Source organism: Piliocolobus tephrosceles, chromosome 1 (assembly GCF_002776525.5).
Source record: "Piliocolobus tephrosceles isolate RC106 chromosome 1, ASM277652v3, whole genome shotgun sequence".
NCBI lineage: Eukaryota > Metazoa > Chordata > Mammalia > Primates > Cercopithecidae > Piliocolobus > Piliocolobus tephrosceles.
The window spans coordinates 212,636,172-212,661,241 of record NC_045434.1 but is presented as its reverse complement, the minus strand read 5'-3'; the positions used below and the strand labels follow the sequence as shown (position 1 = coordinate 212,661,241).

Genomic DNA, 25,070 nt, shown 5'->3' with positions numbered 1-25,070 from the left:
TGTTTGTTTCCACATCATAGCCACCTGAACTGTGTCTGATCCTTCCTTGTTCCTCGTGTGTCTCTGTGCACCCCAGGCAGCCAGGCTTGTGGAAGATGCTCATAGTGGTGATGTGCGTGGCCCTTCTGGGCTGCCTGCAGGCCCAGGAGCTCCAGGAACATGTCTCCATAATCCTGCTGGGAGCAACTGGGGACCTGGCTAAGAAGTACTTATGGCAGGGACTGTTCCAGCTGTACCTGGATGAAGCGGGGAGGGGCCACAGTTTTAGCTTCCATGGAGCTGCTCTGACAGCCCCCAAGCAGGGCCAAGAGCTCATGGCCAAGGCCCTGGAATCCCTCTCCTGCCCCAAGGACATGGCACCTAGTCACTGTGCAGAGGAAAAGGATCAGTTCCTGCAGCTGAGCCGGTACCGCCAACTGAAGACGGCTGAGGACTATCAGGCCCTGAACAAGGACATCGAGGCACAGCTCCAGCACGCAGGCCTCCGGGAGGCTGGCAGGATCTTCTACTTCTCGGTGCCACCCTTCGCCTATGCAGACATTGCCCGCAACATCAACAGCAGCTGCCGGCCAGGCCCGGGTGCCTGGCTGCGGGTTGTCCTTGAGAAACCCTTTGGCCATGACCACTTCTCAGCCCAGCAGCTGGCCACAGAACTCGGGAGCTTTTTCCAGGAGGAGGAGATGTACCGGGTGGACCATTACTTGGGCAAGCAGGTGAGCATCAGCGTGGAGCCTGCCAGGGCTAGGGTGAGCTGGGTACCGGTAGACCCCAGCAACAAGGCCACTCACTCATTGTGGAGCTAGGCCCCAGGGTATTGTGAACTCAGAGCTCCCGTGGTCTCCTTGAAGGTAGGCAGGAGGCGAGGGGCTAAAAGAAAGACAGCAGCAGGGCAGGACTGTTGGGTCCTTGTCCGTGTGTCTGGCCTCTTTTGTCCTCTGCAAAGCCCCCATTCTCTTTGTTTCCCAGTCTGGGCTCTGGCTTCTCACGGTTGCCCTGCATCCTCTGTGGACGTGGCCCAGCAACTCTGGTATCTGGACCTGGCTTCCTGATGGGTGTGCTGTGGGAATTAAAACGAGCTTTCTTCTCCTGCACCCATCCACCCTCTTTTTTTTTTTTAAGACAGAGTCTGCTCTGTCCCTAGGCTGGAGTGCAGTGGCACGATCTCGGCTCACTGCAACCTTTGCCTCCTGGGTTCCAACAATTCTCCCACCTCAGCCTCCCAAGTAGCTCAGATTACAGGCATGCATCACCAGGCCCGGCTAATTTTTTGCATTTTTAGTAGAAACGGGGTTTCACCATATTGGCCAGGCTGGTCTCGAAATCCTGACCTCAAGTGATCCGCTCGCTTCAGCCTCCCAAAGTGCTAGGATTACAGGTGTGAGCCACTGCGCCCTGCCCCATCTACCTTTTTTCAAAATCTTTTTCTTCCTAAGTTGTGTTTTGAGCCAGAGGTTGGCAACAAGAGCTTAAACCAGGGAGTAGTAGGACTCTAAGCCCTGGGCAGGGGCATGGGATAACCTCCTGGGTGACACATGTGCGTTGACCAGTTCACTCAAAATGCCTTGGAGGCCCTTGGGCGCATCCTGTCCCAGGAACCCCGGCAGAGAGCGCAGCAGCCCTGTGTCCTGGTACACGGTGCTGGTGGGCATCGGTAGTTGCTGAGGACAGAGACATGGCTCTCCATCCCACCCTGCCTGGAGTTGCCCATAGTAGGATCCTAAGTAGTGGTCCTCAGACCTGGGCCAGTCCTGGGGAGATTTTCACTTGTTTATGGCAAGATGAGAAGAAATACTGAATGTGCTCAATTCGAAGCTTTTCTTGCTACATTTTTGGTGTTAAACCTATCTTTATTTTATTAAAAACTGTAATAGAAGAGAGGTAATTTTAACTATTTCTTTTCTTGGCAAAATACAAATCTGGTAACCCTTTGGAGGTCACTTGCAAGTTTTTGGAACCTTTACTGGTCTGTGAGATCCTGAAGTCCAGAACTACTGCTCGGAGGGCATCTTCTGCTCTGAGCAGGGAATAGAGAGGTCAGAGCCCTTCCCAGGAGTCAGGGTTCCTCCTTCGTCACGAGAGGAACCTGCAGCATGCCCAGTCTTCCTCCTGACAGGCCGTGGCACAGATCCTGCCTTTCCGAGACCAGAACCGCAAGGCTTTGGACAGCCTCTGGAACCGGCACCACGTGGAGCGGGTGGAGATCATCATGAAAGAGACCGTGGATGCTGAAGGTGTGTGATTGGCTCGGTGCGCTCGGTCCCCCAGCCTCTGCCTGCCCGCTGTCTGCGGTGAGGCATGGGGCGCTTCTCAGAGGGAGGTTTTCTGTGGGCGTGTGGTCTCCCATCAAGCCTGCCATGTGCCCAGCTCTGGACCGGGCTAAACCCCAGGGTGCCAGCTGGCAAAGCCCAAGTAGCCATTGCTGTCCATGGGGAGCGTATCGTCCAGAGAAATAGACCTGGCACAGAGGCAGGAAACCACTGGCACACGGTAGAGGCTGGAGTCCCCCTGAGATCCCCCTGAGTTTTTGAGTGCGTAGAGACCATGGGAGCTGCGTGAGGGCTTCTCCGACTGTGGTGCTTGCAGCCGTGGCACCCCCTGCCTGGGGTACTCCCTGTCGTGCCCCCTCACCTCCTGACCCCTCTCTCGCTTGTTAGATCTCAGCTGCATGGCCCTCCAGGAAGCCTTTCTGAGCCCTGCAGACCCACTCCCCTCACCCGCACGGCGCCACACACCTCCCTCCCCTGCCCTGCATGGTGTTACCCTTGCCTCGTCCTTTTCCACCCTGTCCCTCCTGCCAGCCTGTAGGCTCCAGGAGGACACCGCCTCTCCGGCACCTGCCACACACCTCAGACACACTGAGTAAACACCCGGGAGGTGGGGGGCCCTGCGTCAGGCCCACCTCTGCCTTCAGCTGGGTGGCTCCAGCATGTCACTCCCTGCAGCTGTGAGATGAGCATGTCCTGTCAATGAGGACAGCTAAGGTCCCTTTGGGACCTGGCATTCTGTGATGGTAGCAAAGTTTTGGAGCATTGACCGTGAAGATGGAAAGCACTGGCTCTTGCCCAGTAATGATAACAGGTCAAGTTTACTGTGTCCCCAGTCCCCCAGCCGCCGGGTGAGGTGGGCGCTGTTATTAGCCTCCTTACAGATGAAGATGGTGTGGAGCCCACAGCCCCACAGTAGAAGGTGGTGGAGCCTGATCCTGGGGGCAATAGTCTGGCCCCGGCACTCAGGCCTGGCGCCGCCGCCCTGTGCTGCCAGCGCTGCGTCAGTGGCCAGCTCATCCCCACAGCCGCTTTCTGCAGCTGCAGCGGGAGCACCCGAGGCCACTGCCCCCCCCCAGCCCCCGCAGTGTGTGTCCGCCACAGGGCAGGGCCCGAGCCCTGGACCCAGGGATGGGCCAGGAGGTTTCTCCTCTTTTTCTGTCTACCTTGCTCTTTCTCTGGGCTGTTTTCTCTTTTTCTTTCCCCCACCTTGGTTTCTCTCTTCAGCTGTTTCCCCATTCCTCTCTGAATGTGTATTTAGTGCCAGAAGCTCTCTGCGGGGCTGAGATGCCACAGTGAGGTACAAAACTCAGCCTCTCAGATATGGCTCCCTCATACTGCCCAGATTCACGGGTGCTGTGGGGGGTGATGATCTCATCACACCGGCTGGTGGGACAAACTCCAAAACGGAGCCGGGCGCAGTGGCACATCCGTAGTCCCAGAAACTCGGGGGCAGAGGCAGGAGGATCATTTGAGCTCAGGTGTTGGACACCAGCCTGGGCAGCATAGTGAGCCCCTGTCTCTGAAAAAGAAAACAAAATGGGTGACGGGTGTTGCAGGCAGGCAGCATGGTGGGGGGCAATGTGGGGGGTGGGCGGGAGGCCAGGCAGGACTTCCCGAGCCAGGCCTTGAAGGACATTGCTGGGCTCGAGAAGGCACTGGGTTTCTCTACTCCAGAACCCGCAGCAGGGAAGAGGCCCTGCCCCCTGCAGTGGGTCACAGGGAATCGTCCTCCAGCCCTTCCAAGTTTCCCTCCCAGTCTTCAACGGGGCGCTGGTCATGGGTTCCCCCCATGCCTGTCTGTGCCTGATATCCCAGCAGGCACGTGTGCTGGGCCTGTCCCTGCTTCATCTTCAGAGAAGTGAGCTGCACCTGGTGCAGAAAGCCTGGAGCAGAACGGGAGGGGGCCCTGTCCCTGCTGCAGCCAGTGGGCTGGAGCCTGCCCTTCTCTACCTGGACTTGGCCCCATCTCCAGCAAGGCTGGGAGACCAGGATTCCTCTCCTCTCCCCTTTCTGGCAGCTCCTTCCTGTCCCTGCCCTGGGGTGGGGAAGAGTCATGATGTCTGGAGTTACCTGTTGGTGCTGTTGCCTCTTAGTTCTTCCAACCCTCCCACCGTTTCCTTCTTGGTATGTAGTGTCAATTTGTGGGTTCTGTGTAGGTCCCGTGGAGCCAGGGACCAGGCAGATTGCAGGCCTGATTATCCTAGCAAAGGTACTTTTGGATTTTGGAGAAAGAAACATGAAAGATATGAAAGAAAGACAGGCGGAACTCTGGGCGAGTCTGTGTGCCGAGACAGTCTGAGGATGTTGAGTTTGAACAGCAACACAACAGCCTGGGCTGGTGTCCTCAAGGTCCAGGAGGGAGAGCCACTTGGAGCCCTGTTGTCACAGCTGCGGGGACTAAAGGAGGTCCAGCCTTGCCTGCCATGTGGTGCTCTGGGGGAGGGTCCGCTGCTCCTAAACTTCGGAGTCCAAGGCCTTTAGTTCAACTGGGCCCTGCACCTTCAGCCCAGGGGCAAAGGGAGCTTCAGCGCAGGACAGGCAGTGGGGCATCCACTAGTCCTGGAGGCTTGCAGCCTGTTGCGCTGAGGCCAGAGTGGGGCTTGTTCAGTCCATGCTTCTTGTCAGAGGTGGCCAGCAGGACTGCAGCCGTCCTGCGGTTTGGGCCTCACTGGTTGGCTTGTTTACCTGCCATTTACCAGCAGGCCCTACCTAACTCGTAGCAGGGAGGGACTGCCTGCTGCTGTGCCCAGCCCCCCAGCAAGTGGGCCTTGGACACAGGGTGCTTTGGCTACAGAATGAGCTTGCTTGCTGTCTCTCTCAGTTTTGTGTGCCTGCATGCCAGAGGACACATTCTTTCTACATCCCGAGAAGGTGGCCTGGTACAGCCCTGCTGGCCCAAGCACTGCTCTGTGCTGTCTTCTCTGGGTCCTGCTTTGGAGCCAGTCCCTCAGGGGGCCCCCGTCTGTAGTTCAGGCTGGAGAGAGGGGACAGGCACCGCAGACCTGCAGCACACCCCAGCATGGCCAGGAGCCCTGTGCCCAGCACAGCAGGGCCTAGGCTGCCACTGCTACCCCGGGTGAGGACAGGAAACAGGCAGGAGGAAATGCTGCCTTCTACTGGCGTTTGGTGGACTTGGCAGGCGAGCGCCACTGCAGTGGGGCTCAGCGTGGGCAGAACGTTTCCAAGGCAGGATTCAGAGCCCCGTGGTCTGACTGCTAAGCAGAGGGGCAAAGTGCACAGCAGGCCATTCTCCCCAACTCCCCACCCCACACACACCACAGGCCATTCTCCCCCACTCCCCACCCTGTGCTCTGCCCCTGCCAAGGGTTGCGGTGGATCCCAGCTGCCCTCCACCCCGCAGCGGTGCAACCCTGGCTGACTCCTAGGCAGGAGTGGCACCTGCGTAACCCTGAGTGCTGGGAAGGGAGGAGGCTGCAAGCCAGGCTTGGGAAATGGAGCATTCCTGGTCCAGAGCTACTGCAGGCCCCAGGAAAGGGACTTCTGAGCTGCAAGGTCGTTTGGATGTCTTTCCCCATCCGTATCACACACATCTAAGTGGGTGGAAGCCGGCTTCCCCGGCTCCCTCCCCTCCGTCCTCCATGCTGGGTGAGTGCTTTTTTTTTTTCTTGCGGCAGCCTCTGGCCCAGAGGAGTTTGCTGCAGAGTCAAGGCTACTGCACAGGCCGGAGAGGGTGGGGAGGAGGAAAGGAAGAAGGGATCTGGTACCCAGCTCCCCTCAGCCTGACCTGGGGTGCTCCTCCTATGTGTCCCAGTCTGTGAGCCCCTGAGAGGCACAGCCACCCAGGGTACCCTGGCTGGGGTCTCTGAAGCAGCATGGGCCATAGAAGGAGAGTCACTGAGCCTCCTTCATCCCAGAGATGACCCTGGCTGGCCCTCATCATGGCATTGGGAGGGCTCTGCAGACAGGCAGGCCCATGTGATTAATGGGCTGTGTTCAGCTGTCTGGGTCCGGCTGCCTTTTCTGTCGGGAGTGCTGGAATTGGAACCGAGGTCTTGGGCACCTCAGAGCCCAAGCCTCTTAACCGCTGAGCTCCACAGCCTCCCAGGCTGGCCAGGCCTTCAGCAGTTGGCCTCCCTGCTGGAACGCACTCAGGGCCAGTCTCCCTGCTGCCCTAGTTTCCCCTCTGTGTAGAAGGCCTGTTGTTGTTAGAAAGAAGGAGGGAGACTTCCTGAGGATGTCACTGCTGGGAGGGTCCCTGTCCTGACATGGGGAAAGGAGCCTGATGCTTGCCCCACCTCCGAGGGCTGGAGTGACCATTCAGTGCCTCTCACTGAGGGACCAGGGCAGCCAGGGTCCTTCCAGGCACACACCAGCTGTCCCGCCTTCCATCCTGGTGTGCCAGAAGGGGCCAGGAGCTCGCTCAGCAGGGCCAGTTCCCCTTCTCGCCCCATCTGCAGAGCTGTCTGCGAGGTGAGCCCAGGGCAGCTGCTGGATCTCCTGTCCAGGGAGAGCACCAGCCAGCACACTGCGCTCTCCTTGGCCCTCACCTCTTTTTATTTTTAGTAATCCCAGAAGGTGTTGATAGGGATTGCAGCTGGCTCTTAGTTGTTTGTCTTTTTTTTTTTTTTAATCTATTTTTGTTGGGAAAACCTGGATTTCCCACAATGTGGAAGCCAATGAGGAGGGGGTTTCTGGTCCCGGTTCTGAAGGCTGTGACCTTCAGCACACCTCTGTACAATGCTGATAGCCCCGGTACCTGTCTCTCGGGTAGTTTTAAGGATTAAATCAGATAATGCACACGGAAATACGTTACAAATGGAAGTGTTGTTCTTCCAAGTTTGCAAGGAGAGGCAGCGGCAGTGTGTCTGAGTTCCACGTGACTTATATTGGATTATTATATAAATCCTGTAAATTGATCTGTCATACTCTTTTATGTCCATTCTTTATGTCATATTTCTCACATATACACACACAGTTGTATACGTATTTAAATCTTTATGTATTAGTAGTCTGCACAATATATACCTTTTAATACTAATGTTTCTGTTCAGTTCTGTTCATACCACAGAATATGTGTTATAAACTCTTTTATTAAGCTTTTTGGTTGTTTCTGGTGTTTTGCTATTTTATTATTATTATCTTAGAGATGGAGTCTTGTTATGTTGCCAACGCTGGTCTTGAACGCCTGGTCTCAAGTGATCCTCTCTTGCTTTAACCTCCCAAGTAGCTGAGACTACAGGAGTGCCCCGCCTCCCCGGGCTTCTATCTTAGATATTACTTTATGAGCTTTTTTAAAAATTGAGATGCAATGCACATACCACAAAATTTACGCTTTTTAAGTATAAAATTAAGTGGTTTTCAGTATATTTACAAAGTTATGCAACTACTATCTAATTCGAGAACATTTATGAGCATTTTAAAAAAACATCTTCCCTGTAAGTATATGCTTCTGCAATGCAACGACTGGGCCAAGGGGGAAGAAGTGCTTTCTAGCTGTTGCTCTGTTACGAGACTGAGCAGCAGAGCCGGCGGGTGCAGTCATGGCCCCCCTACTTTGTCATCCTCTGACCTTGGACGAGCTCTGGATGTGCCCAGGCGGGAGCCAAGTTTACAGCGGTCTTTCTTCCCAATGTCCACCCTGGTTGTGCTTTTCTCTATCCTTTTCATATACTGATGGGTTCCAACCCTCAACTTTCAACCCAGGAAAAGATACTAGGAGCCAATATAGATCATTTTTAGGAGAAATCAGTCCACAATAACCGGCAGTAACTAGAAAAGATAGCATCAGCAGGAGGGCCAGCCCCTCACCTCGTGTCCTCACCTCCTGTCCTTGTACTCAGCTGCATGGCCTCTTCCCGGCGAGGTGCCAGGCCATGGTCCCGGTCACTGCATTCAACTCTGAAAAGACAGAGCCAACCAGGAGAGGAGCAAAGTCCATAAATCTACAGGCCATGTTAAACACAGGCGCACCCCCTGAAGCTTGAAATTAAGGAATAAAGGAAGCTCTCTTTTACCCAGCAGGTAGTAAACCCGTGGAATGCATTCTTTCTGAGAATTGAGAGAGGATAAAAATAGGAAAGGGGCCGCTTAGGGATTTGCTACATTAATGAATAGTAAGCAGATAACAGGGCTTTTAGGGACTCTGTTGTGTTCCCTTCATCAAAAATTCATCTGTTTTTAAAGCTTTAACTATGTTGTTGACATATAAATCTGTAATTCATTGATCAGAAGACACATGTTTTTCATATTTGGACGTCTCTGAAGTTGGGTTTATGCTTAATGGGGTGACACAGTGGAACTGGAAACCCTTTTCTTTCTTAGGGGTTATAAAACAGCGATGCCTCCACCACTGATGGCATTTCAGATTTGATGAAATCCAGTTTCTCTCCAGTGTCTGTTGTCTCCCCAGGCCCTAGTTTATGCCTCCAGCCGCCTTTTAGATAGCTCCACGGGGAGCTGCACCGTCACTTCAGATTCAGCAGATTTAGAATGAAAACCACCACTGCATTTTTCTCATGAAATACCAACTGCTTTTTCTAACCTCTTTATTTCAAATGGGAACAGTGCTGTCTGAGTGACCAGGCCGGTAGCCCTTCTCTTACAGCATCTGTCATAAGAAAAATTCCAACCCATATTTATCAGTGTTTTCTATGTGCTACCCACTGTTCGAAGCCCTGTGTGGATATTCACTCCTGAAGGCCTCCAGAAGCCCTGCGAAGGAGGCACGGGGATTATTGCTTGTTCACACGTGAGATGATGTCGGTTGCTGGAGATCACAGGCCTGAAAGATGGCAGAGCCATCTTTTAAACCAGGGCAGACTGGGCATGGTGGCTCACACCTGTAATCCCAGCACTTTGGGAGGCCGAGACAGGTGGATCACTTGAGGTCAGGAGTTCAAGACCAGCCTGGCCAACATGGAGAAACCCCATCTCCACTAAAAATACAAAAATTAGCTGGGTGTGGTAGCATGTGCCTATAATCCCAGCTACTCGGGAGGCTGAGGCAGAATTGCTTGAACCTGGGAGGCGAAGGTTGCAGTGAGCCAAGATCGCGCCACTGCACTCCAACCTGGATAACAGAGGGAGGCTCCATCTCAAATAAAATAAAATAAAATATAATATAATATAAAATAAAATAAAATACTGGAGCAGCCTGACTCCAGAGACCACACTCCAGATCACAGCTGTGCACCACCATTCACAGATCCAGCCAGCCACCAAGTAGTTTGTATTCATCTATAATGACTTCTTTGCAGTTCACTGTGACTTTGTTCCCTCCTACCTTTGTTACTTCCTTTGATTGCAGCAAAGGCTGCCTCGTTGATTTCACTACCACCAGTCCCATCCTGTTCATCTTGCGAGTCGCAGACAGCTTCATCTGCCTTAAGTACCTCTTTCGTGGTTCTGCTTCCCTGTTCTAAAACCTTTTTTTTTTTTTTTTGAGACAGAGTCTCGCTCTGTCGCCCTGGCTAGAGTGCAGTGGCTGGATCTCAGCTCACTGCAAGCTCCGCCTCCCGGGTTCACGCCATTCTCCTGCCTCAGCCTCCAGAGTAGCTGGGACTACAGGCGCCCACCACCTCGCCTGGCTAGTTTTTTTGTATTTTTTATTAGAGACAGGGTTTCACCGTGTTAGCCAGGATGGTCTCAATCTCCTGACCTCGTGATCCGCCCGTCTCGGCCTCCCAAAGTGCTGGGATTACAGGCTTGAGCCACCGCGCCCGGCCCTAAAACCTTTTTAAAAAAGTTTTATTGAGCCATAACTCACAAATCCTGCTACACTTTACTCAGTTAAGGTGGACAGGCCAGTGGGCTTTAGTGTATTCACAGAGTTGTGTGTCAGTACCACCATCAATTTTAGAACATGCTCATCACGGGAAAGGAAACCCTGCACCCCTTAGTTGTCATCCCCTAACTTCCCCCTCCCCCCAGCTCCTGGCAACCATAGAACTGCATTCTCTCTGTGGGGTTGCCTGTTCTCGATATTTCATACATATAGGATCATACGGTGTGTGGTTTCCATCACTTAGCATCCTGTGTTCAGAGTTCACCCATGTTATAGCAGGTACCAGCACTTTGTTCCTTTCTACTGCTGAATATTATCTTACTGTATAGGTATACCATAATTTATCCAGTCTCCAGTTGGTGGACATTTGGGTTGTCTCTACTTTTTGGCAATTATGAATAATGCTGCAATGAGCATTCATGTACAAGCTTTTGTGTGGACCTGCATTTTTATTTCCCTTGAGTATAAACCCAGGAGTGGGGTTGCTGGATCATGACTCTGTTTAACTGTTTGAGGCCAAGAACTCTTATTTATTTATTTATTTATTTATTATTTTTGGAGACAGGGTCTTGATCTGTTGCCCTGGCTGGAGTGCAGTGATGCGATCATAGTTCACTGCAGCCTCGACCTCCTAGGCTTAAGTGATCCTCACACCTCAGCCTCCCAAGTAGCTGGGACCACAGATGTATGCCACCATACCCGGCTAAGTTTTGTATTTTTTGTAGAGATGGGGTTTTGCCATGTTGCCTAGGCTGGTCTTGAACTCCTGGACTCAGGAGATCTGCCCGCCTCAGCCTCCCAAAGTGCTGGGATTACAGATATAAGCCACTGTGCCAGGCCTTAGGTTCCTTTCAAATATAAGATGTTCCTAATTTTCCTGTTCTACTATTGCAGGGGAAGGGAAGAATTACCTTTTATGTTCTCCTGAAAAGGAGAATTGAAAGGTTTGGTCACCCTGGGCCCACACTCCTGTGAGGCACCACCTGAATGCAGCTGAGGTACTTAACTGTCCCTCTGAGGGACACCAGCCTTACTCCATCCTCTTTGCTTTTGCTGGCTCTGGTAGGCATTGGAATCTCTGACGTTTGCCCTAGACCTTTCCTTCCAGAAGCTCAGTCGGCTTCTTCATTGTGCTCTGTTTCTAAAGGCCAGTGGTGGCCACGCCGCTTAACTTCACACCATTCTGTCGTAGGGTTGAGTAGTAGGTAATTAAAAGGGAAATGTTTTGCAGGCTCTGGGGCCAACTGCCTGGGTTTGAATCTCATTTTTACCTCTTCACCAGCTGTGTGTGACCTTGGGTAAGTTATCAACCTCTCTGAACTTCAGGTTCCTTATATTTTAAAATAGGGGAAACAGAAGGGCCTCCTTATAGGTTGTTATTCTGAGGATAAATGGACTGATCTACAGACATTGCTGTCATCAGTATTCTCTTTTTCTGGATGTCTTCTCAACAACAGCGCAAGAACTTTGAAGGCCATAACATTACAGAGCTGGGGGACTTCAGCCATTGTTTTCTCAGTGGGGACCACTCTTGGCATTTTGGTTGGCACAGTTGGGCTGGACTTCCTGTCCATTTCAGGGTTTAGTATCCCTGGACAGAGCTGCACCCTCTAGCTTCCGGTTGCTATGGCCGGGGACAGGGTGCCTTTCTATAAGTGGCTGCTGGCTTCATTTCTTGCCCCCCAACACTGGTGCTGCTGTCAGGAATGGCATATCGGGCTGGCTTCAGGGCCGGTTGTTCCCCCAGCCGTGACATGCTTGCTGTCTAGTTGACCCGAGAGTGCACACCAACAACCCGGTCAGGGCAGGTGCTCAGGATTGGCGCCGTGGACCCAGAGTGGCTGCTGGCAGGGACCATGCTGGGCTCAGCAGGCCTGGACTAGAATCCGCTGCTTTTTGTCTGTTTGAATTAAATGTTAACTAGATCCTAGGTAAAATTGAAGTTTACAGAATACATGGAAGAGATACAGAACTATGGTATAACAAACACCAATCCACCTACCACCTGTTTTTAAAAAAGAACTTGATTCTCCTGCATGTCCCTCCCCACATTCTGACCTATTTCCTCATCTTACGCTTCCGAGTGGCGGATAGATTATTCCCTCACTTCTTATGTTTCCATGCACACCTCGTTCCCTAAACAACCTGTTGTTTAATTTTGAACAAGAGTCATCCTGTATGTGTCCGAGCATGGATCTTTTTGTCTCTGTGTCCAGCATTTGGGAGAATTGCTTCAGCTCTGTCTTCTGTTAGCTGACTCTGTACAGCTGTTTCTCATCTGTAAGGCCCATCTACTGAATTTCTAATTTCCAATTACATTTTTCATTTATTGAAGTTCTGTTTATTTTGGTCACTTTATATCCTGTTTTCTTTTTCTTTCTTTCTTTTTTTTTTTTTTTTTTGAGACAGGGTCTCACTCTGTGTTGTCTAGATGGAGTGCAGTGGCGCCATCACAGCTCACTGCAGCCTTGACCTTCTGGGCTCAAGCAGTCCTCCCACCACAGCCTCCCAAATAGTTGGGACCACACTTGGTTAACTTTTTTTTTTTATTTTTTTGTAGAAACAGGGTCTCACTTTGTTGCCCAAGATGGTCTTGAACTCCTGGACTCTGGGCTCAAGTGATCCTCCGGCCTTGGCCTCCCAAAGTGCTGGGATTACCAGCATGAGCCACTCCGCCTGGCCTATATCCTATTTTCAAATTAATTTTTATTTTATCAAAGTAATCATGTTGCTTTCTCACCACATTAGGTTTTGGAGGTTTGTCCGTGATGATGTGTGGATCTTCATTTTCTCTGCTGTCCACTGTCTGAACGTAGTGCTGTGTTAGGGGCTAGGGATGCAGCAGAGGGCAGATACCACTCAGATGGAGCCTCCCTTATAGCGGGGAAGCAACTCAGATGGAGCTTCCCTTGTAGAGGGGAAGAAAGAGAAACAGGCCTGAATTACAGTCAGCTGGGCCAGGAGAAGACAGGGCCCCTCAGAAGGGGTAGGCCAAAGCTCCTAGAAGCCGAGCCCTTAAGGATGAGTGGGAGTTTGCTGGGTGAACAAATGAATCCCAGGTTAGGGGTCCTGCATGCAGAAGCCTTTGAGAAACGATGGCTCCTCGTGTCATGAGGCCAGGCTCTCTCTGTAGGTGAGGTTGTGGGGAGACTTGGGCATTGGAACTCTCCTGCGAGGTGGTATGCGTTGGAACCCTGAGCTCTGGGACTGTCCTGTATATTTGAGTCACTGACAATGAGTGCTCACCAGGGTTGAGCCTCAGAGGAGGGAGTGGAGTAGAGCTCGTGATTAAGCAGTGCCTGCTTCTGCCCCGCCAGCCTGGTGACCTGTCTCTTTCCTCACTCGTGGAGCAGGAGTGATCATGGTGCCTGTGTGCAGGGTCTTTGTGAGTATGGGGAGGAGCGGCGCGGGCCCAGTGCGGGCTGGGGCTGTTGTCAGCATTGGTGTTGTTATGGTGGTGGTGGTATGTTGGTGTTACACCACTGTTGTTATGTTGCTATTGTTACACCAGTGTTGTTATGCCAGTGTTGTTATGGTGGTGGTGTTACATCAGTATTGTTAACGCTAGTGTAACGTTGCTGTTGTTACACCAGTGTTGTTATGTTGGTGTTGTTACGCCAGTGTTGTTACATTGCTGTTATGCCCATGTTGTTACGTTGTTATACCGGTATTGTTACACCAGGGTTGTTACGTTGTTGTTACGCCAGTGTTATGTTGCTAATGTTATGCCGGTGTTATGTTGTTGTTACGCTGGTGTTATGTCATTGTCATACCAGTATTGTTATGTTGTTATGCCAGTGTTACATTGCTGTTATGCCGGTGGTGTTATGTTGCTGTTGTTAGGCCGGTGTTATGTTGTTGTTACACTGGTGTTATGTTGTTATTGTTACACCGGTGTTACATTGTTATTATACCAGTGCTGTTATGTTGCTGTTGTTATGGTGGTATGTTGTTGCTATGCTGGTGTTGTTTTGTTGTTGTGCTGGTGTTATGTCGTTACACTGGTGTTGTTATGTTGCTGTTGTTAGTCTGGTGGTGGTGGTGTTACGCCGGTGTTATGTTACTGTTGTGTTGGTGTTATGTTGTTGTTATGCTGGTGTTGCTGCACTGCCATTATGCTTGTGGTGTTATGTTTTACACTGGTGGTTTTATGTTGCTGTTGTTACGTCAGTGTTGTTATGTTGTTGTTACGCTGGTGTTGCTGCACTGCTGTTATGCTGGTGTTATGTTGTTCCACTGGTGGTGTTATGTTGCTGTTGTTACGCTGGACGTGCTGCTCCGTGTTCTCCAGGTGGCCTTCCCTTTTATCCTCACAGTTACCCTGTGCACCTGACAATTGGACATCTGCGCCTAGGAGTCTTCAGCCTAAACACACCTAAACCCTCCACCAAACCCCTCTGCTCCCGCCTCCCCATGTCTGTGAGCGCCTCCACTGCCCGTCCCTCCGCTCAGGCCCCACCTCCAGGGCTCATCTTTGGGGCCTCCATTTTGCTCACACTCAGCCCATCTGTCGGCAGGTCCAGTCAATCCTGACTCTGAGGTGCCTCTCCTTCCCCTCCAGCTCCTGTACTGCCCATTAGTCCAGGCCCGGTCATCTCTGCTGGGCAGCTCTGCAGCCTCTTCCTTGCCTTCTCTGCATCTGCACCCATTCTCCCCCTAAGGCCAGGGGTCGACCCCCAGTATAGGTCAGGTCTCATCTTCTCCTGCCTCAAACCCTACAACTGAGCTTAGAAAAAAGTCCAGCCTCTTCACCTTGTCCTGCAAGACCCCTGAACTCTTCTCCAGCCTCACCCCTGTCCCCACTCTTTCCTCACCTCCATCTGGCCCCCAGCACACCAAGTTCCTTCCTGCCTCAGGGTTTTGGCACCTGAGGGTCCCTGCATCTGAGATGCTTTCTCCCTGGGTTTTTGCGAGGCTGGCTCTTCAGGTCTCGGAGGGGCCTTTTCATTACCCCCTGTCACAACTGCTCTGTAATTTTGTTTACTTCCTTTTCTCTTCCCACATTTCCTCCCTCCCACTCCCCTGCACATTGCCTAGCACAGGTGTGCGCCCAGTAGTGAGGCGGCATTTGTTAGTCTCATCCAAGGGCAGGATGCAGGAACAAAAGTCAAGTAACTTGTCCAAGATCACACGCTAGTAAGCGGCAGTCATACTCTGGGGCCCCAGCCCCTGCCATGGTGCTGCAGCCCCCACCGTGGTGCTGCAGCCCCCACAGTGCTGAGCCTCCTGCTGGCCAGTATCTGCAGAGGCAATCTGTCCTTTGCTGGGAATAGAGCTTTCTTCACATGGATTTCTGGAGAGGCTCACAGATTTGTCGCCTTCTCTTACAATAGTTCTCATTGACAGAGGTGGCTCCAAGACTTCCTCCGTCCCTTCTCGTGGTGAGGTTGGTGTTGGTGTGCACCATTTTTATAGGCCCTGTGGATTGGGGGAAGAGGATGCAGGACAAATGTGCGGGCTGGGGTTTTGGTGCACCTTGGGGAAATATGATGCTCTGGCCTCTCTTTATATCCTCCCCACTTCTCCACCTCCCTCCACCAGGCCGCACCAGCTTCTATGAGGAGTACGGTGTCATTCGCGATGTCCTCCAGAACCATCTGACGGAGGTCCTCACCCTCGTGGCGATGGAGCTGCCCCTCAATGTCAGCAGTGCGGAGGCTGTGCTGCGGCACAAGCTTCAGGTCTTCCAGGCGCTGCGGGGCCTGCAGAGGGGCAGTGCCGTCGTGGGCCAGTACCAGTCTTACAGTGAGCAGGTGCGCAGAGAGCTGCAGAAGCCAGACAGCTTCCACAGCCTGACGCCGACCTTCGCAGGTGGGCCCTGGGGCCGGGCATGGGGCACTGGGCTGCCCACTTCACCGGGAGCAGCTTTCCAAAGCAGATGCCCTTGGGTGGGGTGGAGGGGACTTGAGGTGGGATTTCCCCCAGGGTGCTCGGAGGCAAGGATGGCATTCCCCTGTCTCCCTGGCCTCCTGCCAGGCTGAAGCGGCAGACAAGCTGGTGGTGCTCTCCGGGCAAAGGACATCCCGATGGCCATGGCCTCACGTCAGCCCCAGTTCAGCCCCAGATGCTTCCCAAGGGTTTGTCGTGCGAGGCTCAGACAGACCTGGTTCCTACCTCATAGGGCCTCCCCAGTGAGGCCGCAAACCTTTTGCCTGGCCACAGCTGGAGACACTTGCAGCAGCCAAGTGCCATGCCAGGGCTGTCCTCTGGGCAGTTCCAGAGGCCCAGGGCTTTCTGGGAGGGGCTGGCTCCTCACCAGGTAGCAGCCAGGCAATGAGAGCCACAGCTGCCTGTTGAGCATGCGCCGTGTGCCAGGTGCTTTACAGATGCCTCGCATACAAGCCTCATGCACCAACCACGAGGCAGGGGCCATTAGCCCTGTTTTATAGGTGGGGAAACGTAAGGCTCGGTGAAGTCGTCAAAATGAACCAGGCTTGGAACTTGGGCATGGAATACTGTCAGCCCCTGGCTCTTGCCACCAGGCCTTGCCCCTCCTCGCCAACACTCCACCCACGGGCCTCTGCTGGGGTGACTGTCTCCCCACCCCGCACCACTGACCCTGTGTCAGGTGCACCCTGAATGCTTCACAGACAGGAGGGGAGCACGTTTCTCTGTAGGACCCCTGCCCCTCACACACCTAAGAGTCAGGGTCCCCCACCCCACTTGCCCCCACTGTGGGGCATCCTTTAGAGTCTCCAGGTTGGATGCTCTCAGCCCGGTTCTCCTTTGCTGGCGGACCATAAATCTAAGAGGGGCCTCAAGGAAGGCAGGTGTCAAAGCTGTAGAGATAGCCCCAGAGGCCGGTTTTCAAGCATGGACTGGGAAGAGAAGGTCATGGAAGAGATGCCAGGTGAGGGGTGAGCATGGCAAGGTGAGGGGCTTCCCTGAGGCAGGGGGACGCCCAGAGGGCCCAGCAAGGAGAGGAGAGGGCTGGCCGGAGAGTCCTGGTCTGTGCCAGAGAGTCACCCCCTGCTGTTCCCTCACCCCAGCCGTTCTCGTGCACATCGACAATCTTCGCTGGGAGGGCGTGCCTTTCATCTTGATGTCTGGCAAAGCCTTGGACGAGAGAGTGGGCTACGCTCGGATCTTGTTCAAGAACCAGGCCTGCTGCGTGCAGAGCGAAAAGCACTGGGCTGCAGCACAGAGCCAGTGCCTGCCTCGGCAGCTCATCTTCCACATCGGCCACGGCGACCTGGGCAGCCCCGCCGTGCTGGTCAGCAGGAACCTGTTCAGGCCCTCCCTGCCCTCCAGCTGGAAGGAAATGGAGGGCCCACCTGGGCTCCGCCTTTTCGGCAGCCCTCTGTCCGATTACTACGCCTACAGCCCTGTGCAGGAGCGGGACGCCCACTCCGTCCTCTTATCCCATATCTTCCATGGCCGGAAGGATTCCTTCATCACCACAGAGAACTTGCTGGCCTCCTGGGGCTTCTGGACCCCTCTGCTGGAGAGCCTGGCCCATAAGGCCCCACGCCTCTACCCTGGAGGAGCTGAGAACGGCCGTCTGTTGGACTTTGAGTTCAGTAGCGGCCGGTTGTTCTTTTCCCAGCAGCAGCCGGAGCAGCTAGTGCCAGGGCCAGGGCCGGCCCCAATGCCCAGTGACTTCCAGGTCCTCAGGGCCAAGTACCGAGAGAGCCCGCTGGTCTCTGCCTGGTCTGAGGAGCTGATCTCTAAGCTGGCTAATGACATCGAGGCCACCGCTGTGCGGGCCGTGCGGCGCTTTGGCCAGTTCCACCTGGCGCTGTCAGGGGGCTCAAGCCCCGTGGCCCTGTTCCAGCAGCTGGCCACGGCGCACTATGGCTTCCCCTGGGCCCACACGCACCTGTGGCTGGTTGACGAGCGCTGCGTCCCGCTCTCGGACCCGGAGTCCAACTTCCAGGGCCTGCAGGCCCACCTGCTGCAGCACGTCCGGGTCCCCTACTACAACATCCACCCCATGCCTGTGCACCTGCAGCAGCGGCTCTGCGCCGAGGAGGACCAGGGCGCCCAGATCTACGCCAGGGAGATCTCAGCCCTGGTGGCCAACAGCAGCTTCGACCTGGTGCTGCTGGGCATGGGTGCCGACGGGCACACAGCCTCCCTCTTCCCACAGTCACCCACTGGCCTGGACGGCGAGCAGCTGGTCGTGCTGACCACGAGCCCCTCCCAGCCACACCGCCGCATGAGCCTTAGCCTGCCTCTCATCAACCGCGCCAAGAAGGTGGCAGTCCTAGTCATGGGCAGGATGAAGCGTGAGATCACCGCGCTGGTGAGCCGGGTGGGCTATGAGCCCAAGAAGTGGCCCATCTCGGGTGTCCTGCCGCACTCTGGCCAGCTGGTGTGGTACATGGACTACGACGCCTTCCTGGCATGAGGGCGCGTGTGCCTCTTGCCTGCTCTGCTCCTGTGCTTTCCTTCGCACGTGTCTTCCCTCCCTTCTTGGCTCCACCACCTGCCCAGCGTGCCCTGGCTCTCCAGAACCTGCTGCCCCACAGTCAGGCCCCAGAGGGCAGGACAAGTCCTCGTCCCGATGCCTTTGACAGGCAGCTCTGTCTAGTGGTGGATAGATGCAGAAACAAGGAAGAAATGGAATCTGCTCATGAGAAGCTTCAAATCCAGGCCAGGAGAGAATCTGCCTTAAGAAAAAAAGCCTCTAGCAGTTACACATCCACATCAACCAGCATAGCACAGGAGGGCGCCCAAACTCCGGTGTTCACAAGAGGAGACGTGGTGGGCTGAGGTTAATCAGGGAAGGTTTCCTGGGGGAGGTGATCCTTGCACTGGCTCCCGGGGAACATTCAGAGCGTGATTGGTAGACAGAAGGGTGCAGAGGAGCCCAGGGGAGTACATTACCCTGTGCAAAGCAGGGGCACTGGGGACTGTCTTGAGACCCTGAGGGGGTCAAGCCCCTCTTTCCCCAGCTGCCTGTTCTTCTAGAACGTCTGCACATCTAGCCTCTGGCCCTCCTCTTCACTGCCTCCACCTGCTTCCTCCCTCTCTCCTCCGTCCTGGCTGTGCGGTAGAGTGCCAGGCTCCTCCCTGTGTCTTTGCTGTTTCTCAGACTCTATTTATAGAGAATGAGGGCTGATAACAGGAATAGAGCAGCAAAGACTAGGCTGTGAAAAGGATTCCAGAATTTTTTTTTTTTAATTAAAAAAAAATATTTGCAGAGATGAGCTCTTGCTCTGTTGCCCAGGCTGGTCTCAAACTCCTGGGCTCAAGTGATCCTCCCATCTCAGCCTCCCAGAGTGCTGGGATTACAGGTGTGAGCTGCTGCGCCCAGCCCCAGAAATCCCAGTGCTGTTCGGGGCTCCCTTTCTCAGTCGACGACCTGCTCTGCGTTGGGAGGTGGAGTCTCATTCCCCCAGCTTCCTCAGGGAGGACCCCTGCCCTCCTCTGCTCCTCTGTCCTGCTGGCCTTCCTCCATGAAGCACGCTGGGTGCAGATAATCAGGCCATTCCGGGGAGCCCCAATTTAAGAGGGTCATTTCAATCTCAGCAGACTCCCAGGTGGGTGTTTCTGCTCTCAGTAGCCCCTCTTGTTTTACCAGGAAACATCCAGTTAAATCACCCACTGAGGTGACAGCTCATTAGCGGGGAGAGAGATGCAGCATCAGGTGACACTGGGCCATCCAGGTGGCTCTGCTCCCACCAGACAGGAGCCAGGCCTCTGGCAGGGGGCTGCCCACAGCCTTTTCAGGGGCTCGCTTGGCAGGTGACAGGGCCGCAGCCAGGCCTTCTCTCCCTGCCCCTTGGTGACCCCCCCCGTGACTTCCTGTGTACCAGTCTCTCCTGCCACCTCTCACTTCACCACTAACTCTCTGCCTGAGACTGGGGAAGTGATTGGGTATCTTCTCGGTGAGCATAGGTTGGGGACTGTGATCTTGAGAAGCCATAGGCCAGCAATACCTGCTTTTCTGAAACCCCCAAGGAGGGCTCTGACATTCTTTTAAAAAACAACACAAAGCAAAATTCCCAGGACACATATGTAGTTTTGTTTGTTCAACATCCCACAACTCAAGGCTGGGAGATGGAACTCTTGGTTAAGGTCGATTTTTCTGTCTGGCTTCTCCCCCACCTTACACTTGCTCTGCGGGTCAGGCAGATACAAAATTTCTACCGCGTTTTCAGAGAGGCTTTCATGGGTCAGGGAGCATGGCGAAGTCAGTTTCTTTCCTCTGGACTGTTTATACTTCAAGGCTGTGGATTTAAAGGAATCCTGGCTTTCATTTTCAATACCACTCTGAGACATGGTTCCCAAGCTGGGGCTCTTGTTCAGACTACTTACTCTGGCTGCCAACAACCCAGGCCAGACAGAGCATCTTGCCTTTTTTTTTCCTTCCTTTTTCTTTTTTTCAGACGGTCTCTCTCTGTCGCCCAGGCTGGAGCACAGTGGCAAGATCTTGGCTCACTACAACCTCCGCCTCCTGAGTTCAAGCAATTCTCGTGCCTCAGCCTCCCAAGTAGCTGGTACTATAGGCGCCAGCCACCACGCCTGCTTAATTTTTGTATTTTAGTAGAGACAGGGTTTCACCATGTTGCCCAGGCTGGTCTCGAACTCCTGAACTCAGGCAGTCTACCCACCTCAGCCTCCCAAAGTGCTGGGATTACAGGCGTGAGCCACCACACCCAGCTAGAACATCTATTTTTATACCCAGAGAGCGCCCCTCTTAGGACAGAACCACAGTGCCCAGAGCCGGGAAGCCACCCTCCTGGCGCCCAGCATCTGAGCTGCTACCTGTGATTTTTGGGCTCAGGAGAGGACTGGGGCTCGCGGTGGAAGTTCCACAGCTGGCCGCGTGGGGGAGCCCTTGCACTGTACTGCCGCCTCCTGACTGCCCCGCTCCCTGCGCAGCTCCTGTGCCGGATTTCTTTTCATTCCCTTCCTCTCGCCCCGGGTGCCTGGCCCCAGCCCTCTCCCATCTGTTCTTCAGGAACTGACTCCTCTCCGGTTGCAACACCAAAGAGAAAGGGGCCTCCACATGCCCAAGGAGGTGGGGTCCCTCCTTGAGGATGTAGCCCTACTCTTGGGCCCCCAAATTAGCAGAGTAATCAAAGCTTCCTACCATGTGGCCGACTATTCCAGACTATTCCCTTGAGGGGTTTCATTCCAAAATATGCAGGGCGCAGGCTCCCTACTCCGGGCCTGTCTGCTTTGCTTCATCCCTGAAGGATGAAGGGCAAGCCGGCCCTTGATGTCACCATTTCTGAATAATAGTCACTGCCATAGAGCCTAGGATATCCCGCTAACTCAGTCCTGCCTTGGATGCATCACAGATCTGTGCGGAGTGGGTGTGGGAGCGTGGGTGAGGGTCGAAATGCCAAAAGTCTGCTTTCCAGAATCAAGTGCCTTCCGCAAATACGTTGGAAAAGTCCAAACCTGGAGATGTCCGTGTGCCTCTGCCCCTGCCCACCCCTTTCCCTGTGTTAGGAAGAAGTCTCAGAACCCTGTAGGCTGGTGGCTTTCAAACTTCAGACCATGCTCTGCAGCAAGCAATGTGCCTTCCATTATAAATCAGTTCATTTGTTTACAGCTGTGTTCCAAGCAAGTTTCATAAAGAAATTCTCAACCCTTAGGACTTCAGATAGCCTCTGTTTTTTAGTTTTCATTTTTTAAAAATGCTTCTTAAAATTCACCAAATTGTGCTAGGTGCAGTGGCTGATGCGTGTAATCCCAGCACTATGGGAGGCTGAGGTGAGAGGATCACTTGAGCCCAGAAGGTTGAAACCAGCCTGGGCAACATAGTGAGACTCGATCTCTACAAAAAGTTATAAAACCATGCATGGTGGTGCCCACCTGTGGTCCCAGCTGCTCGGGAGGCTGAGGTGGGAGGATCACCAGAGCCCAGGAGGCTGAGGCTGCACTAAGGTGTGATTACACTATTGCACTCTAGCCTGGAAAACAGAGTGAGACACTGTCTCAAAAAAAGAAAAGAAGGGAAAGAATGATGACAACAGCCCAGGGAGCAGCCCCACTCAGAACCCAGGTCTGCAGGGTTCCAGGTTCCAGCCTGTGTTCCCAGGCAGGCTGCCTGCGTCTTCCTGGCCACACCACCTTAGGTCCTGTGGTGGCAGCAGTTACCACAGTCCAGGTTCCCTGGTGGGGACCAATGATTCCACTCGCACGGAAGCCCACGGGTGCACTTAGGGGCCCGTAAATGGCAGAAGGGCCCCTCCTTTGGACGACCTTGTCAGTCAGCATCTCTAGGGCAAGCGTGATTCCCATTTGTAGAGGGGAAGGGGAAGGAATCAAGGAACTTTAAGCTAGATTTCAGCTAGGTCAAAATGGGGGGCGGGGAGGGGAATTTTTCTGCTAACGTCAAGTTAAAATAGGCCCTTCTGATTGAATTTCCCTATTGTTTGTTTCTCTGCAGACAATGCTGTAGCCCTACTCTTGGGCCCCCAAATTAGCAGAGTGATCAAAGCTTCCTACCATTTGGCCGACTATTCCCTTGAGGGTTTTGATTCCAAAATATGCAGGGCTCAGGCTCCCTACTCCGGGCCTGTCTGCTTTGCTTGCATTTCTCCTGTCCCTGTTCTCCTGGAGGGCCCAGGTGGAACTCACCACAGGGAGGGAGAAGCTTCCCAAAAACCTGCAAAGCTGTTTCCCAGAATTTGGTTTTCAGGTACAAAACTTTTTGTCCTGTAAGATATATGTAGCCTCACAGAAGCAGCCTCTGCATCTGCTTTCCCCAGCTATATTTTTATCTTAAGCACATGGGGCTCCCTTAGAACTTACTCCACTGGTTTAAACAAACAAACAAACAAAGCTGCCTGGCAGCATCTCAGCGTGAGAGTGAGCACGGCACAGGAAAGGCCCGTGGTGACGAGGGTGAGGTGGCCACAGTGACCAGACGACACCCTAGCACCCATCCACCCTGCAGATGAGACTCTATAGAGGGTGAAGATTGGCAGCCTCCAGATGTCACAGGCCATGTGACCCACTAGGGACCACTTACCCCTGGCGGCCTGCTGGCTGAACTGAACGCATTCCCTCTCCGTGCAACTCTCCTATGAGGCTGCACCCGTGTGGGTGGCACTTGAAGCGGCGCTGTTTGCATTGTACACAGGAGGGAAGGAAGTTCTTCCAACCTCACCAGCACCTAGCAGCAAATCAGAGCCTGCGAGGGCATCCGAAGCCATGATGCAGTACGAACCTCCCAGCTGGTGCCGCTCTGCCCTCGGGGGCTCCAAGCATTGTAAGTCAGTCGTGGGAGCTGCCTCACTGGAGTGCACCTTGATTCCTGTCATAATTCTGCCTGCTGTTATCTCTTGTCCACTGACCAAGTGTGATCCCCGTGTCAGCTGGCCCAGTCCAGTGTCCATCTTCATTTGCTCATGCAGAGGGGATGAGTTGGACACTCCCTGTTCTTGGTTTTCCTTTTGCAATGCTCTGGGCAGTCTCCCTATAAAACAAAAACCCTGCCTTCTGTGCCTTCTGCTCTAGAGCAGAACTCCCCCTCCCATTTCCTCAGTCTTCCCTGCAAAATCTGTCCACTGGGGAAGACAGCAGGAACCCTGGGCAGCGGATGTTCTGGGAAGACTAGTGACAGCAGATGTCATCCAGGAACAGCCACACACACAGTTCTCCAGGCCGCCGTCAGCAGCTCGAGGTGGGGTGTGAGTGAGAAGCTGAGGATCTCGCAGCTTGTTGCTGAGCAAGGTGCAGCCGGGCTCATGCTGTCATCAGCACAAGACAGGGTGGCAAGGGCTTTCAGATGCATTTCCGAGAGTCCAGCGAGCCAGGGGGAAGATGATCCCTTTGCCGAAGCGTTCCCTCTAGCCAATTTTTGGGAGTGCTTCTGTTTGCAAAGCACTGGGATGTGCCTGTCTCTGTGTGACCCACGCATGGGAAGGGGGAGCACTGGAGTAATTATACTTCTGCTGCTGCTTTGATTCTCAAGGCTCATCTTTAAAACCCTCACCTTGCTGTCAGGTGCTTTAAAGGCAGTCTGCATCTTTTCTTCCCTTGGTGTGGGAGAGGTAAACACTTTGATTTGCTGAAAACTGTATGGAGTATATTTGAACAGCTAGTAGTTAGCTTTGAAAGTGGAAGTGTGAACAAACACTGCCTGTGTCAGTTTGGGTCCTTCATTTTACCCCCACAGAAGTCTAGAGGCGTCTGTTATAAAGCGTTACGGGGTGCCTGCACGCAGGAGGAAGGACCTGTATTGGCTGGAAATCATCAGGAACCCAGCTTGCCTCCATCTCTCTGAGATGTGCTGGGTACAGCCTGCCCCTCCTAGTTCTGTCCACCGGGAAGAGGCGGCTGGCAGCAGATCCTAGGGGCAGAGGCCCTGCTGGGTCCTGGGAGCTCATCTTTACCTGTGCCCGAGTGAGAACTGTGATTCCAGCCGGGCAGGTCAGATTGGAGCAGTGCTAAGAGGCTGTTGCAGGAGAACTAGACAGGGGCAGGGCCTGCTGCATCTGGATCATGTTTCTGCGCTCTGCCCTGCGCTAGGGACTCAGGGTCTGGGCTTCTGCCAGGTGAGGAGCAGAGAGACTGTTCCCTTGGGTGGAGAGGCGTGGGCATGAGAGCCACCCACTGCCAAGCGGGAAGAATGTTGGTGCTTTTTTTCAGGGAGGGGAGCCCCACTGGTTTTTATGGAAACAATGGAAACTTACAGATGCCTGGGATGATGAGACACATTCAGAACAAATGCTTTTTTTTTTTTTTTTGAGACAGAGTCTTGCTGTGACGCCTAGGCTGGAGTGCAGTGGTGTGATCTCGGCTCACTGCAACCTTTGCCTCCCAGGTTCAAGTGATTCTCCTACCTCAGCCTCCTGAGTAACTGGGATTACACCACCATGCCCAGCAGATTTTTGTATTTTTAGTAGAGATGGAGTTTCACCATGGTCAGGCTGGTCTCGACCTCCTGACCTCAGGTGATCTACCTGCCTCAGCCTCCCAAAGTGCTGGGATTACAGGCGTGAGCCACCATGCCTGGCCAGAACAAATGCCTTTTTAAACCTTATAAAAACATTTTTAAAATGCCTTTTTCTATGTCAAATGTAACATTTATTTTTTTAAACAATAAAATTGATTTGCCAAAATCCATGCTTTAATTGTTTATTTGGGGGATG

At 53.5% G+C, this 25,070-nt stretch overlaps 1 protein-coding gene across 6 annotated transcripts in view; it reads left to right on the top strand.

Annotated features, from left to right (window-relative positions):
• The window catches only part of H6PD (hexose-6-phosphate dehydrogenase/glucose 1-dehydrogenase), a 32,344-nt gene extending 9,869 nt beyond the window's left edge, over positions 1 to 22,475 (top strand). For 5 of the 6 annotated variants that reach the window (XM_023215277.3, XM_023215273.3, XM_023215274.3 and 2 more), the window contains 4 exons: positions 77 to 713; positions 2,114 to 2,231; positions 15,553 to 15,822; positions 17,001 to 21,915. In XM_023215277.3, coding sequence (XP_023071045.1) covers positions 96 to 713; positions 2,114 to 2,231; positions 15,553 to 15,822; positions 17,001 to 18,361 — 2,367 coding nt within the window. In that variant the 5' untranslated portion in view covers positions 77 to 95 and the 3' untranslated portion in view covers positions 18,362 to 21,915. Of the gene's footprint in view, positions 1 to 76; positions 714 to 2,113; positions 2,232 to 15,552; positions 15,823 to 17,000; positions 21,916 to 22,360 lie in introns of those variants that run through there. The other variant, XR_002732230.2, reaches the window with a different exon arrangement.
• The last annotated feature ends 2,595 nt before the right edge of the window (positions 22,476 to 25,070 follow it).